The sequence below is a fragment of the Hyposmocoma kahamanoa genome, unplaced genomic scaffold (genome assembly GCF_003589595.1).
Source record: "Hyposmocoma kahamanoa isolate Upper Pololo Valley unplaced genomic scaffold, ASM358959v1 202, whole genome shotgun sequence".
NCBI lineage: Eukaryota > Metazoa > Arthropoda > Insecta > Lepidoptera > Cosmopterigidae > Hyposmocoma > Hyposmocoma kahamanoa.
This window is the reverse complement of record NW_020653726.1, coordinates 16,495,198-16,510,337: the sequence shown is the minus strand read 5'-3', so window position 1 is coordinate 16,510,337 and position 15,140 is coordinate 16,495,198. Positions and strand designations below refer to the sequence as shown.

Here is a 15,140-nt window from a genome sequence, read left to right as displayed (position 1 = left end):
TTCAAAGAACCTATTGCAATAAAACGGCAATTTCATACTTTAACCCCAATATTATATTAATTTTAGGTTAGGATGTTATTAATTATATTAAGAGAAAACTGTCATATTTCATATTGAAAAAAGAGAACTGTTAAAAGTTTGCAACGAAGAAGATACGTACTTCATATTTTAGATTTACGTACACTGAACAAAAATGTTCAGCAACCATAGCTAAATAAAAAAAACGCTTGAAAATCAGGGGCCTAAACAGGCCAGAACGCAACACAATTTATGTATTCGACAGTGTTTTATGGAGACCTCCATAGAACAACTGTTAAATAGATGAATTGAGTTTTTTATTTTGTTTGAAAATTCATAATAAGAATTGTCAGTTAATCATAATATGATTCTGCCAATACGGCCTTTTTAGCCCTGCAGTTCATTCGTTGGGGAACTACGACGCCGCAGACAGACGTACAGACATGACAACCTCTGTGGTCTAATAGCTAGCACGCCGGTTTTCAAGGTGTCGCCATCTGAGATGCCGCTGAGATGCATCTGAGGTACGATCCTCGGCCTGGTCAATATAAAAAAAATACTTTTCTGTATTATCTCGGGTCTATACTACAAAAGTTTCAGTAATTAACAACATGTAAACAAACCGTAATAAAGTATTTTATGAGGCATTACCTGGTTAATTATAGCAAAATTTATGATGAGCTTTTGAAAATGGTAATAGACAACATTTTCTACGAACTACCTATTTAAAATAGTCCTAAATATATAATATAAATATAATATGTATACAAAGATGTAATATAAATATAATATGTATATAAAGATAATACGCATCGCATCTTTCCTACGATAAACAACCTAAAATCCAGTCCTTGAAAAGATAACGGCTAATAACATGCGAACAAATTAAAGAGTACAACAGTAATACGACGTATGAATATTTCGACGTATTTGACCGGTTAATCAGGTGACAGCTGAAGTTTGTTCACATTTAGTTAACGAATTTTGTACTATAGGTACGGTCGTTCTTTCCTATTTCTATAACACAAGTGCTTCAGTTAGTTACTTTGGGATCAGAGGAATGCATGTGATGTGTTGTAATATTTAAACAGACAAATAGACACACAAATATAGAGAAAAAGGCTTCAAACTCCGCTCTTTTTTAAAAAGGTACATTGTTGCATTTCACATTAAATCGCGACTATAACAATCGCATCGTGAATTTGGAAACGCACGATGAGCCTTTGCACACGGTGTATTTTATATTCGCCGTAAACACGCGTCATCTTCGCGTTGCAGGCAAGAAGTAGTTACTTCATTTCAAAAATTAACAGAAATTAACAAACAAAACTAAAATTAAAACTATCTCTAAAATACGCGATTCATATGCGCGAACTACAGCGCGTCTGCGACGCGTATACGAGCAGACGTCGCGCGTTTACGCGGCGTATACGTGCGTTATCGGCGCGTATAAAATATGCCTTGCCTATATCTGCCGCCCAGCAGGAATGTCAGCATTACTGTATACCGGTTTTCAATGGTAAGGGTGCTGGTGAAATTACAGGCACATGAGACTTGTTAACTTATGTCTCTGGGCGACCGGTGCAGTGGCAGTGCCCTTCAGATCTTTGCGATTTAAAGTTCTTAGTGTTACTGCAACTGTTATGGACAGACGTGTAGCTTACCATCAGGTGCACGACTGGTTCGTCTCGTCACTTGATATTATTTTAAAAAATGCCGCGTGCATAGGCTCTTTTGTCTTATTCACTTTCAATCCATTTCAACGCTGTGACAATTGCAATCTATTCTTAGCGAAACTAGTGCAAAACCACTGACTGTTGAAAACAGTCACTTTTCCCTTCGAGTATATGCGCTCGATAAATAGGCCTCATCGAAAGTTTGGGAAAGTGTGGTAGCTAATCAGCACGACGAATTATGGCCTGCTGCGTTGCAATTAGGTTTCCCATTACGTGGAACGATTGGTTGCGTTAATTTTATTGTCAAAGGTGAGTTTTCTAAATCTAATTTTAAAGAGCTTTACCGTATTATACAATCAACATCAATACATTTATTTTTCTCTCTATTAGTCTCCTCTCAGCCGAGGGTTTAGGTTATAGTCCACCACGCTAGGCCTATGCGGGTTGGGAACTACGCACGTTTACCGAGGGTTGTGAACCTTCTTCGACGTGCAGGTTTCTTGACGAGGTTTCCTTTTACCGAAAAGCTCATGGTAGGTATTCGAATTCAATTTCGCACATAAAATTGTAAATTCTTCGCTCAGACTGCAAATTGACTCTTTTAATTCCTTCTCACCGTACTGGTTTTTTTTTCTAACTCATTTACTCTTCAGGCAATACGACTCTGGAACGCTCTACCGCCCCATATTCAAAAAGCGTCGAATAAACTAGCTTTCAAGCAGTTAGTACGCGATTTCATATTGGAGTCTCAATCTACATCCCACTAGTCTGACATTGTTGTATATAAATATGTATTATGTATTTATGTGTATATAGGTTGCTTATACAAGTAAATAGTTAGTCATATAATATTAATATTATGTGCTATATTTATATTGTGTTTGAACTATATATCATAATTATTTATATACTTCTTCGCAACTGTTTTAATTATCATGTTATGTACCCCTGTTAACTATTTTGAACGCAACTCTCTGGTTGACTGGTAGAGAATTACTAATGGTATTAAGTCCGCCATTTGTGCTGTTTTGTATGCGATTAAGTTTAAATAAATAAATAAATTCCGAAAACTCAGAGGTGCAAGTCTGATAAGCTCTTCCTTTGTAACATGTGTTTATAATGTCTTTTCTCTGTGCAATAAAGAATTTACTATTAAAAATCCGATTATAAGGACACGGAGCCGCATCCCGACCGAAGATATTTCGAAAATACTTTTATATACAGTTACGACTTAGTCATTTCCCTATGGGCAAATTAATGTGTCAGATGGTGGTCGTAGAGGTTAAAATTATAGTGACGTTTTCCATTAGACATTGTTTAATCATACCAAGGGTCTGATTTATCGCTTACGATATATCGTTGAATATAGGGTGACCCCACGGCTATGTGACACAGAGGAAAAGTGGTTTAAATATTGTCATAGAAAATTTCTTAACCCGTTCATGGACAATAGCTGCGTTTATAGTAAAATTAAATATCAGAATATGATTAATAAGTAAAGTTAATAAGTAAGTAAGTAAATTACCTGTAAAATGCCCGAAACGTTGGTTTGTTTAATAAAAAATAAATGTACCCGATTTAGATCCGAATAGTTTCTCTATTTTCTCCATAAATTTCCGACAATTACAAGTGACTTGATAGTAGTTTATACACAAAAAATTGGTAGAACTAGGACAGCCTGTATTTTTAGGTCACCAGGCGTCCACCTTTAGAAGATCTGATCAATATGTATAAGTCTATGGAAACAATTATACAGGGTGACAGGACAGGTGAGAATTGAATTATTCTTAATACTACTCTTTAAGTAGGAATGCTTGACACGCGGGAGTTCAATTTCCTACCGCTCAGCTGGTCTGTTTCATAGAGTAGCCCAAATGTAGAGTGTGTTAGTATTTGTGATTTTTTTAATAATATCAAGTGACGGGACGAACAAATCGTGCGCCTCATGGTAAACTACACGCCTATCCATAACAGTTGCGGTGCCACTCAGATCTTTAAATCGCAAACATCCGAGGGGCACTGCCACTGCGCCTATCATTCTGAGACATAAGTTGACATGTCCCATGGTCCCATGTGCCTGTAATTTCACCAGCTTCCTTACCCTTCAAAACCGGAATGCAGTAATGCTAACATTACAGCTTGGCGGCAGAAATAGGTAAATAGGTAATGTGGCAGTACTTCCCTGGACGAACTCTTTCACGAGGAGCTCTACTGCTGCTAAATGGCAACATATTTGTTTTTCTTATGTTTAGGGGCGATTCTTTTTACATACCCGGATTAGATATCAGCTACTCGTTTGTCTGTTTAAATATTTATCTCGTTCAACCTGTTACCCTGTATAATAGGAAAAAAGACCGAAAAAATATTTATAAAAGTGTGACAAACAACGACGGTACTACGAACACCCAGACCAGAGAAAATATATAAAATTTAGTCTTCTACATTAACTAGGCCGGGAATAAAAAACCGGGACACCATAGAGGTCGTCGAATCCACTTCTTTTTCTTAGGGTGTAATTTATACTATTTAAACCTATGTTAGTTCCTCCTTGCCATAACAAACATGTAACACAGTTAACCGTCACCTGTGCAGTTATCAAGTAACGTTTTTGTTCCCACAACGGAAACGTTGAGAAAATTCCACGAGTACAAAGGAACTTTCATAACCACAATGTTATTAATAATTACTTACTTTAAAAAAAATGTCAACAATAAAGGAATGAGCTGGGCAAAGTAGATCTCGTTACAACAATAGTGTTTTCTTTTATAACATAGTGAAATTGAACATAAGTAACATGGGGAAAGTGTCCTACTGGTACGGTTTTCTGTGTAGAACCAATTTGTGTGTCTGGCTGCTTACCCAATGCCAGCGCATGTAGTGTCCAGGATGCAATCAATAGCCTGGCGGCATCTAGTAGGCATGCGATTAAAATTAAATACTTAGAAAGGGTTTTCTAGTGACGCTAGTGTGGGGACCACACTGGCATGTTTTTGGCGTTATCGTCTTGCCAATGCACGCATAGCGTCCGACACAACGCCAACGTAGCTTATAGCCGACATTCGGCACTATCATAGCAGTCGCTTAGTACTGGCGTTGCGTTCATAAATTAGTTAGGGATACTACGTTACGTCACCGCCGCCGCGAGGACGTAACGGACGTCGTGTCGTGGACGATATGCGTGCGTTGGCAAAACGCTGATGCTCGAAAGGCGCTAGTGTGGAAGGTCTCTTACAGTTAGTTTCATGAGTGATCGGAAATTTGGGTGCAAATGTTGTAATTATAGAAAATAAATTAGATTAGAAAAATTATCAATTAGAGAAGGAGGTCAATCGTCGAATCCGACTCGGTTGGGCAGCTTTCGGGAAGCTACGGGAAGTCTTCTAGTCCGCAATGCCGTAGTCCCTGAACACAAAAGTCTTCGAGCAGTACGTGTTGCCAGCAATGACCTACGGCTCTGAGATGTGGTTACTTACTACGGGCCTCATAAAAAAGCTCGAAGTCACTCAACGAGCTATGAAGCGAGCAATGCTCAGCATTTCTCTATGTGATCGATTCAGAAATGAGGAGATCCGTAGAAGAACGAAAGTCACCGGCATTACTCGAAGGATTAGCAAGTAGTACTGACGGCCGTTGAGACAGAAAGGTTCTCGAATGGAGACCATGAACCGGAAGGCGTTCAGTGGGTCGGCCCCCTACTGATGGACGGATGACCTGGTAAGGACGGCGGGTAACCGATGGAGGCACGTCGCGTCCGATCGGCTGGTCCGGAAATCTTTGGGTGAAGCCTATGTTCAGCAGTGGATGTCTTCCGGCTGGCATGATGATGATGGTGGTTGCGTTTGTAAATTATGCTGGGAAATAATAGTCCGTTTAGCCCTCTTTGCGGGCGTCGATAGGCGCCCCCTATTATTTCACTAGTGTGCGTCGCACACTCTTCACCATTAGTGGAGTCGGTACCGTGCCCACCTATTTCTACCATAAAAAAAACACTGCTATGTTTTGGATTGAAGGCTTATAGCATGCCAGCAAAATCTCACGAGATGATGACAGAATTAATATCATAACATCTTGCGGCCGGCTACTACCAATAGAATAGAAACATTTGTTTCATATAATATTACAAGAATCGCGTCGCATTAAAAAAATAGATCGATCGAGTTCTTATAAATAACTCGATCTATTTATGTAATAAATAAATAATACTTTGCCGGAAAGCGATCATGTCGTATCTCGAAAAATAGGACTTTACACAATTTCAATTAGTAGAAAGTCAATTTTAAAGTATATGATGTATATAACCATACTTTATATACATACCATAAATTGACTTTCTACTAATTCAAATTATAGAGAAATATTATTTTTAAATAGTTTTTCGGCCCCGGTGTAAAGTTCTATTTTTCGATATACGACAAGATCGCTTTCCGGCGTCGAATATACAGGGTGTAAATGTGAGACGGGGCAGTAAGGCGAGCTACCTTAATCGTTGTAGTTACAGGAAAACAATGACTATCCATGAATTTTGAAGATATGATTGGCATTCACAGATTTTGAAAAAATGGTACAGTCAGCAAGATAAAAAATTTTCACAAAACTTTTTTTATGCCATTCGATTCGGTCTCTGGTAAGGATGAATAGTCTCTATGGGACCAACTGAGGTAAGAATACTCGAAATGTCAGACAGCAGGGGCAGCCAGACCAGCTATTTGGCCTTGCTGCCCCATTCCAAATTTACACCCTGTTTACCCTGCAGTTAACAGGATTTCGCCATAAATTTTAACCTGTAATAATAAAAGAAATAAATTAGGAAGGTGCATTGACATTAACCGGTTGAACGTGTTCGTTTTAGGAACTTATTTAAAATAAGCATTGGCATTAATTTAGGCAACCTCCTTCCTTTAAATCGATGTACATTATTTATTATAATCGACGATATTTATCACAAAGACAAGCGATACAAAGTTATAATTAGATATATAAAATATGGAATTGAAATGCATTGCATAACATTAAAACTATGCTCAATAAATTTTTTTCATATAAACTTTTCATAAACATAAAGCTCTGCAAATCGACAGGTTTTAGAGTCTTTCAAAAAACCTTTCATATACATATAATTTGTATTATTATCACACTTATATTATAGGCACATGGGACTTGTCATTTTATGTATCAGCGTGACGGGGCGCAGTGTCACTACCCTTCAGTGTTTTGCGATATCAAGTTCTGAGTGGCACTGGAACTATTATGGATAGGCGTGGCCGGCCGACTTATTCGTCCCGGCGCTTGCTATCATAAAACAAAACAAAATACTTGCTTCTGAAGCAAATAAAAGATATGAAGAAGTGAATGAACATTTAATATACAATATTTTTAATAGTTTAAAAAGTAAGCCCCCCGGAATTCTTAGCTCCGAGTATTCCCAGTATCCAATAGTTCCTGAAAAGCCGAATTATATTTGCGCCTATTTATACACGCGTTATATAAAATATAATAAAAAATCTATCGACTTTACCTCATCTCTATGACAGATGTCAAATGAAATGTCTCAGGGATTATCTTAGTTATCATTTAGTATAGTGAATTTGTACTTGGTCCGGCGTAAACGTTCTGCGCCCTTCTGGCACATTATTCCATGACATTGTTTGGTTTGAGAATTTGTTCAAATAGCACCCGACTTATGTCCCATTTCTTCTTGTTTTGTGTAAACTCAAGGTCTACACCCATCGCCTTCAAGTCTCTTTGGACGGTTCCAATCCAATTGGTCTGGGGTCTGCCTGATCGTCTTTTGACGGTTCCAGTTTCTAGCGACAAGATATTTTTGGTCATATGGCTATCATTCCTACGCATTATGTGGCCATACCAATGTAATCGGTTTTCTTTTAGTTTTTCCTGTATAGGTGCCACTGTATAAATGCCTTACAGCTCCGCCACCAAAGAGGAGATTTGGTAGTGGACTCAGTGTCAACAGCTTAGCGGTGGCAACCATTAGTTATTTAGGTATCTATCTAGAAAATAGGAGGGTACTGTACGAGCGCCCGGGGCGACTCATCTCAGACTAGCCTTCAGAGAACCGGAGGAAGTCCGTGCAAACGGACTGATCTCGGGTCAGGACCTGACTGAGTAGGTCCCTGTGCAGGCTTGCTTGCACAGGTTACAGTACCCCTCCCGTAAAACCAAGAGGTTGTTAGGGAGTGTCACTATAAACAAAACTTATGTAGAAAATATATGGGAGCTGTATATATAGTGCCCGGGACATGGACGGGCCCGGACACGGACATGTGTGAACGGGTCCATACAAAATATACCACCCCGTCCACGTCTCGAGCACGGCTCTGATGTGCGTGGATAGTCTTTAAAATGTCCCTCGGATAAGCTCGTTTCTGATTTGATCCATCAAGGTAACGCCTCCTGCCCACTGTCGCATTTCGGACGTGTATAGGCTGTACCTCTATTTTGCCAAAGCTCAACACAGCACACATAACACAAACAGGGACCTTCCATGAACTCTTGTGTGTATATCACCATCCCGGGTAAGGCGCCAAGTCCCGTGTGTCATTACTAAATTAACTTGACGAAATCGCGTCATTTTGTCATTCTAATCTCACGCGATTTCCATCTCAAATGAACCATATAATCCACAATAGTTTATTTTTTAATCTATCAACACTGAGTGGCGCAAAGCCTGAGAAAGGGGCCAACGTGTTCGAGGCAAAAAAAGCACTATTGTTTAGACAGATAATGTTTTTCTCTCGTGTGACATTGATGTTTAGAAATCATGGAATGCTTTAAGTGCAACATGTTTTTTTTTCCTGTGCACTTTTCTTTACAGAGCTTTGTACTGAGCTGTAGTTGTCAACTAATGACTAATAGGTGTATTGCTTTATTGCATTCTTAAGTTTCTTTATACGTTCTAGTAAATAACAAAAGTTTTAAGCTTACTGTAAAATCAACTTTAGATCTAGTCATTGTTGAGCTATGAAATTTTGTTGATAAATATCTTTTCTTTTTCAGGTAAACAATCTTCAGCAAGAACTCATCTGTTATTTATGCTTCTGAGTTTAAAGGTAATACATAGTCTATGCCCTAAGACATCTGACTCCCCTAAGTAGATCAGTATGAAGAATAACGCACACACTCATAGCCCCGGAGTAGGGAAACCCTGTATCACGGGTGCCATGGACACATTCATAGACAACTACAAATTACAGCTCTCCAGAGACTCACCAGAGAAATAAATGTAGGTCATACTTATGTTTCTCCCGGCCCGGGCATCGAACCCGGGACCTCTGCGTGGCAGTCCAGTATGGTAACCATTCGGTCACGGAGATTTTGGGTTTTTAATAAGGCTCCATTTTGTGCCGTCATTATATAAGCAAAATTTTTAAAACAAAAATTTAATAAATAGTATTTAATACGTAAAACGAAACTCTCAAATATATTTATCAAATCGTGTAATTATTGCATTTTTTTACTCGCAAAATTCACTAAAGATAAAATAAAACTTTCTACCTTTATATACTTAGAAACAGAGACTATAAAAAACGTAAAGAACCAGAGGTCACGAACATTAAAAGGAAATTTTTAATAACATAGTCATGTCATTTGTCATCAATTGTCACGATGTTTTCTTTTGCTATAGTTTATTGTCTGAAGAAAAAGGTTTATAAATTACTTCGTTTACTTTTTTCTAATTCTAAGAAACGGTGTATACCCGGAAAAACAATTTCATTGTCGATATTTTGTAATTTGTTTTTTAATATTTTCGATTTACCGCGTACATTACGGATTATTACTGAATTATACCAATAATGGATTATTTATAACATAGAGTATAAAGTCTGAATATGTACGAATATAGTACAAAACTTTCCGATTTCGGTGGCCCAACGATTTGCACTGTGGTGATACTGGTAGCTGGATTAGAAAGCCCCGGGTGGTATTCCCTGTAGGACTAATTTGGGAAATGCTTTTTCTAAATTGGTTCTGGTATTGGATAGTGCCACAGAGTGAATTCCATTGCTCTTAGGAAAAGGGAATTCCCTATTTTGAGACCAGGGACCCAGTTCTGATGATTTTCTATAAACCACTGGTCAATGTAAGTCCATTGCGACTCCATTGAGCCCCTTGTGAAAGAGTTCGTCCAGTGTAGTACTGCCACCTTACCTATTTCTGCCGCCAAGCAGTAATGTCAGATTTACTGTGTTCCGGTTTTGAAAGGTAAGGGTGCTGGTGAGATTATAGGCACATGGGACTTGTCAACTTACGTCTTCGACCCGTTCGACACGTCACTTGATGTTATAAAAAAATCATTTACTAAAACTACCATGGAAATTACTAGGCCTAACTTAACTTTTTCGTTTTATCAACAATATAGTCTTCAAATTATATTATATTATATATACATGTTAATTATTGATATTTTTTTGTGAAATAACTCTACTAGTTTTATCGAATTCTTAGGTTTTCGCGATTGTTACACATAGGAAATGAAACTATTTTTCCGTATTTAAATCGCGTATATTTGTTTTTTTCAAACAAACTGACGTTTCTGGCCCTTTACAGGTCCCATGGTCACGGTTGACTGAGGTGGTATAACCTTTCATTTTCTACTAGTTTTGTTACGATTACAGAAAAAAATTTCGTCGACCCAGTAGGACTTGAACCCACGTTCATTCTGCACCGTATCATTGCTATAACCATCTGAGCCCCGGGTCCAATTACAGAGTCGTCGATATTCTCCTATGTGTTTTTGTTTTAGATCTTTGTACTGATTTTTCGGCATTCGTCACCGCTAGTGACATCTAGTGAGAGACTTTTGAATAACCTTCTCACTGCAGTCAATACCTTACAATACAGGTATCACAACTGACGCTTTTCGAGCAAATGTATTTTTATGAGATTTTTGTGAAATACTTCCAAAAGTTTTGTTATGATTATGAATATAAAGATCGAACACACAGAATTTTTTTTATATAATGTTAGTAGACTTAGAAGAATAGATTACCAAAAAATTGCAATGGTAGTTGAGTAGTAGCGCGATGGCTAGCTACTGACAAGACACTACTCTTAACTTCTAGCAGAATAACAAACGTACAAAATCTAGCCATTGACACTCTATCGATTCACAACTAAGATGATTTAAAATTAGTTGAATTGGGACCCTGGTAATTTGCTTTATTGTCTGATATACTAATGTTATTTTCCGACAAAATTGTATGAAGAATCGTATTAAATTATTTTTTATAATGATCACATGATATAATAGTCAGACTTTTTTGTTACAGCATATTAAATTGAGCGTAAGCTCGTTCATTTTTTCTATATCCGTTTTTAAACAACTTCGTAACAGATAACGGTCTTTATCTTTGTAGTGAATTGAGAGATCAATAGTTTCGACTCCCTGGGACGGCATGTACTTAAGAACTTTAAATTATAAGTTACACGTGCATAAATATTTGTGCATATTAAGCAATACCTCGCTGACGATGAAGAAATACATCATGCGGCCTGCACGTCCAAGAACGTTAAAAACCCTTGGAAAAGTCCGCAACTTGTGCAATTACCCAACCCGCATGAACCTCATCTCGAAGAAGACCCGTGCGCAGAAGTAGGACATTATAATGGGTTGATGATGATGATGAATTACTTTTATTAAAGTCAAATTAATATTATTCTTTTTGTTATCCATCTTTTAAAAATGGCATCAAATCATACTCTATACCCACCATATACAACCACCAAAACCTATTCTAGGTTAGGGACAACCCCGTTCCTTTCTACATAGTTTTGATTAAAGTAACCCTTCCTGCCGACCTTTAGGGTACACGAGAAGGGTATATAACCTGTGCAAGCATAGGGACCTTCTCATTCAGGTCCTGACCACATGTCAGCTCGTTTGCATAGAATTCATCCGGTTCTCAAAAGACCAGTGCCTTATGTAAGCTGCCCCGGGTGCACGTACAGCACCCTCCCTATTTTCCACATAGGTATCAGAGCTGTAGGCACGCTCACTTCCCGTTGAGCATTGCGCAACTGACGGTTGCCACCGCTAAGCCGTTGACTGTAAAGTCCACTACCAAATCTCCTCTTTGGTGGCAGAACTGTAGGCACACTCACCTCCCAGACACCTACTCGCTCTCTGGGCCAGAAATGTCGGTCGCCGTTTCCTGCGACAATCTCCGGACATAGCTTCCAACTTATAGGTCAAAGGCCTGATGCCCTTGTCTAGATCGCTACTAATATGCGCTAGCTGCGCGGGGGATGAACGCTCCGACTACATGCTACCGGGGCAGATGAACATGTTCACCTCTTTAGCTAGCCACAAACCCCGGCGAGTCCATACGCAAGTCCGGGTCCGCCAGAAACGCGCGTCAAGGCGTTTCGGTTTTACGGGTAAGTGCTAGTGAAATTACAGGCACATTGAACTTTTCAACTTATGTCTCAGGGTAACAGGCGCAGTGACATAGCCCCTCAGATCTTTGCGATTTAAAGCTCTGGTTGGCACTGGATATTAACAGGCTTACCGCTTACCACGGCGCACTAGTTGTTCGTCCCGTCACGTAATTATCATAAAAAAGTAATCATTTTAATTCATGTACAATGGTTTATTTACATGTCTTTATAGTTATACTTATACAACTCGTAACGCACTAAAAAAAATCAGGGTCGACAAAGCGTGACTTAAAAAACACAGCTCCAAAGCCTTGTCGAGTTGTTCAACATGAGTACCACTGAACACTTCCAAGCCACAACATTACGGACTTAAGTGGCTATAATAATAACCGAACTCCAATATGAGATAACATAAGAAAAAGAAAGTAGTTACACTGTAATAAAAAAGGAATTCCAATTAAATCTTGTTTGGCGAATTCTTAATTGAATCGATCACACCATGATTAATTACTTTAAATGGTTGCTTATAGCTTCAATCATTTGGCTTAGATGGAAATAATTTACATTGCCTTTAACATCTTGCTTATTGGTAATGAAACTAATTTTACGGATGTAAATCGGGTATTTTTTTACATTAGGAAATCTTCCTCCGCCCGGGGAGGTGAAGGTTATATCGTACTGGTACCGACCCCGTTTCACCCCGTCGCTTCCTGGCGGGAACACGGGAACGCACTTGCACACTACCGCTAAACCACCTACGACTGTCGTATCTGGTACCAACTCATCTCCCTCTATGCTGATGACGTATCGAAACGCAATGCGCATCATCCAGGCTCGAGGACCTGTCTCTATTAGTGCACCGAATATCCCCGCATCCGATGTCCGGAGGCCCTTGTTATGGAGTGCTTTTTCATATAACCTAACCTCACCTACAAACGGAGGGAGAAGCACGTTACATGTTACGTCGTAAAAATTATCTGAATTGACAATAATTATAATAATAGGATTATAAAATGTGACTATTGTTACAAACGAGTACTATATGAAATGAAGTTATAGGAACTGTATTTAGTCCAAATGAAAATGCTTATATTATAGTAGGCATTTACAAGTGAAAATTAATTAATGAAAAGTAATAAGTAGTAGGACCTCGGCTCCGACTACCTATTTACAGCCTTTGGAGGTGAAACCCTAGGTCCCGGTGCCCTTCCTCTCTACAAAATTTTATCCAAAAAATTAATAGATTGTCTCGGAAGGGGCCGGCAGCTACCTTGCCCAACGCATTACTGTACATTTACAATAAGATTCCGGAGAATATATTAAAACTTACAAAAGTTAAAAGTCATATTACAAAATTGAAAAGTATGCCTTAGATAAAGAAGTATGGAAAGACAACAAGAGTCTACATTCCACACAATTATGATTCAAAGTGTAGCATTTAAGTTTATTTGAAAAGAGCAATACCTAGAGTTTCTTGCTCGTTCTTCTCAGGGAAGTTAGCGTAGTGAACGAGCAGTAGCTTAAAAAATAACGTTTTCAAGTGTAAAAATTTTACCTGTCGAAGAAATTATTAACTTTAACTTTGACTTTGACTGCCGTCCTCTAACTATTTTTTGAGATATCATAAAAATCCATAATTAAGTTTTAGAATATTCAAATTCTTTAATGATATTTCAGCTATGCATCGCTAGGGTAAGTTCCGATAAGTCGAAGACGTTAACTAATTTCACCTGTTTTTAAAAGAGAAATTTGTGCTCTATCTTTTGCTATTTATAACGGATATTTGACCATTTGTCATCAGGCCGCGTTTGAGTTAGTGGAGGGCAGATTAGCATAGCCATACAAAGGGGGACCGCTGCCAGCATCTTGGGCACCTTGCCGCGGGGACCCAATTTTATTCATATAATTTAATCACAGTCTAGCTTTCTAGTATTTAAGCGTTTAATATACCTTATATATTTCAATTTGTTGTCTAATAAACATTTTTATTAAATGAGCGTTTTAACTATGAGTGTTAAAATTAGCTTATTTGATTTTCATACAAATGCGGCGCACCCGTTTTACAACCGTCATTCAACATATATTTTTTTATGTACTGTACTCATGTCCGGTTGGCATAAACCTGCCCGCAAGTTGCCCTTGGCATACAACTAGTCATACAGTTGTATAAAACACGTTTTATTTATGACATTTAAAATGTCAGGTAACCAAAAACCATTTCTCCTTTTAAATCTATTCTCATAAACTTTCCATAAAAATTGATATATTTCTATTCGATAAGAGCTGCAACAAATTTAAATTAAATAATTAAAACAAACTGATTAAAGTACTTTTTAAATTATTTAACATCAACAAATAAAATATACAAAGATACCAAGTTATTGAATATTAGGCGAACATACAAATATCAAACTTACATATTACTTCGTAAAATATTAAATAAAACTATACATACTGAAATAACTATTAGCAAATCTGGGCAAATATCAAAGTTGAGACCAAGACTTCACAAAGAACTTAAAATACGCCGTGCACGCACAAATTACGGAAAAAAAAGTTTGTTAAATGAAGGTGTCACTATTTATAACAAATTATCAAAAGACACAAGAGAATCAAAAACAATAACGACGTTCAAGCGATTGCTTAAAACACACTTATTGAAAACTTCCTAAATAAAATAATATTATTAATAATAAAAATTTAACACTACTTGAATAACATAAAATAAAATTAATACAACGACCGAAACAAAAAGAACCTACTTAATGTAGAATAATTTTTATATCCAATCTTTGTGGTTCGATATTTCAACTGTACTATATTTAGTTTTTTTTTCTCATGTTCACGAATAACGTGATGATGCGTGATGGGAAAGGTTAAATACTTTTTTTTTATGTTATTGACGAAAATACAAAAAAAATACTTATTTACTGATTACAAACTTCGTTCACAAAATACCTTCTGGCTTTATATGTAACAAATATAAGGACTACAGCGCCGGCACGCTATGATGGCCGTTTTGGCAGATTACAATAGTGAGGTCAAACCTCA

At 37.7% G+C, this 15,140-nt stretch overlaps 1 protein-coding gene across 3 annotated transcripts in view; it reads left to right on the top strand.

Moving 5' to 3' along the window:
- The window catches only part of LOC113226783 (polypeptide N-acetylgalactosaminyltransferase 2), a 171,979-nt gene that overhangs the window by 31,566 nt on the left and 125,273 nt on the right, over positions 1 to 15,140 (top strand). Inside the window, exon 1 of one of the 3 annotated variants that reach the window (XM_026459529.1) lies at positions 8,715 to 8,761. The exons of the other annotated variants lie outside the window; for them this stretch is intronic. Coding sequence (XP_026315314.1) covers positions 8,744 to 8,761 — 18 coding nt within the window. The 5' untranslated portion in view covers positions 8,715 to 8,743. Of the gene's footprint in view, positions 1 to 8,714; positions 8,762 to 15,140 lie in introns of those variants that run through there. 3 annotated transcript variants of the gene reach the window in all.